General features: G+C 28.3%; 1 protein-coding gene across 1 annotated transcript in view; it reads right to left on the bottom strand.

Moving 5' to 3' along the window:
• LOC107566138 (VPS10 domain-containing receptor SorCS3-like) overlaps positions 1 to 1,504 on the bottom strand; it is a 119,339-nt gene that overhangs the window by 36,546 nt on the left and 81,289 nt on the right. The window contains exon 15 of the mRNA XM_016251513.1: positions 700 to 813. Coding sequence (XP_016106999.1) covers positions 700 to 813 — 114 coding nt within the window. The remainder of the gene's footprint in view (positions 1 to 699; positions 814 to 1,504) is intronic.

The raw sequence follows: 1,504 nt of genomic DNA, 5'->3' as shown, positions 1-1,504 counted from the left end.
TATATATATATATATATATATATATATATATATGAAATGTACAAAAAAAATTATATATTTTATTTTAACATATAATAATAATTAGTAGTATTAGTATAAAAATTGGATTATTATAGTTAACTAAAACTAAAACCATGCATCCATGAAAAGGCAACATTTCTCATTTGCTAGTGTTTTCTTATTTCTTCTTCTTATCATTAAAAATATATGAAATATATAGAAAATTAAATAAATTAATGTTTCTATATTTTTTTCCATGATGTTTATTCAGTTTATATTTATAAACAACATTTTAAAGTTTTTATTTTATTAATATTTTGTATTTTTATTAATAAACAATCTTAAAAATATCAAATGTTTTGTATATAATATATAACATATTTAAAATATTAAATGTTAAATATTAAAATATAGTATGAACATATTTTTCTAAAATGCTAAAAACCATGGTTATTATAGTTAAAACTAAATCCATAAAAATAATAATAAATAACAAAAATCTTTATAAATAAATAATAATAATAATAATAATAAACATTAAAAACTATATAGACATAATAAAAAAAATAACAATAAATATGGCAAAACTAAATTACTAAAACAGATGTAGCCAGCAGTGACCAACTGTCCCCACAAGGAGAGTAAAACACCACCATGATGAAATATGTAGAGTCTGCATATTGTATACAGACAGCTTACCCTGTGCTGTTGAGGTAGTTTTGCCCTTGGCTGCAGCTTCGAGACAATGTGGAAGGGTTGAACCAAAATGCAGGCAAACAGTTTCCATCCCCTCTTCTATCAAAACCATAATCACTACAAAACAAAAAAACAAACAAGAACAAAAATCTCACATAAATAACATTTCTTAATTTTGACTCGTTTGAGATATCAATCCATCCATAAAAACATAAATTCACTCCAGGTATGTTTGAGTAGTTTCATACAAGGTCATCGCAAGTTCAAATCTAATTTGTGACATTTTCTAATGCCGTTCCCTGATGCCTATTCTGTAAAACATTCTCCAAACTACTTGTACATCCTTTCATTCATGCACAGCGGCACATCTTGTATTCAAGCATGTCCCTCTTTTATGCCCTTGAGACAATTGCAGCCATTGAGATATATTAATTCTGGGATGACAAATGTCTTTTCTGCTCTGAGAGCTGCAGGCATCAACGTATGTCCTTAACGTCTTTCAATTCTCTCTTCTCCCAGAAGCCCTGGAACCTGCTGAAGTGAATGTCTGTTCATATATCACCGGTGACTTTGATTTATCAATTAATTACTGATCCATAACAAAACCCAGCAGACAACATGGCCCCTTTTGGCATAACACATTTGGGTTTTTAATTATGAGCAGTTCTAATCCGGCACTCAGATAAGAGTCAAGCTTTAAAAGATAGTTGTGTGCTAGTTCTCAGATGATTCCCATACAAATGTAGTGTTGTTTTAGGTATATATGGGTGATTCTTTAATTAGTAACACTTTCATTACTTTTTTTTTT

This window comes from Sinocyclocheilus grahami, unplaced genomic scaffold (genome assembly GCF_001515645.1).
Source record: "Sinocyclocheilus grahami isolate Dianchi unplaced genomic scaffold, SAMN03320097.WGS_v1.1 scaffold1050.1, whole genome shotgun sequence".
NCBI lineage: Eukaryota > Metazoa > Chordata > Actinopteri > Cypriniformes > Cyprinidae > Sinocyclocheilus > Sinocyclocheilus grahami.
The sequence above is the reverse complement of the archived record's forward strand: the minus strand, read 5'-3'. Positions and strand labels throughout refer to the sequence as shown.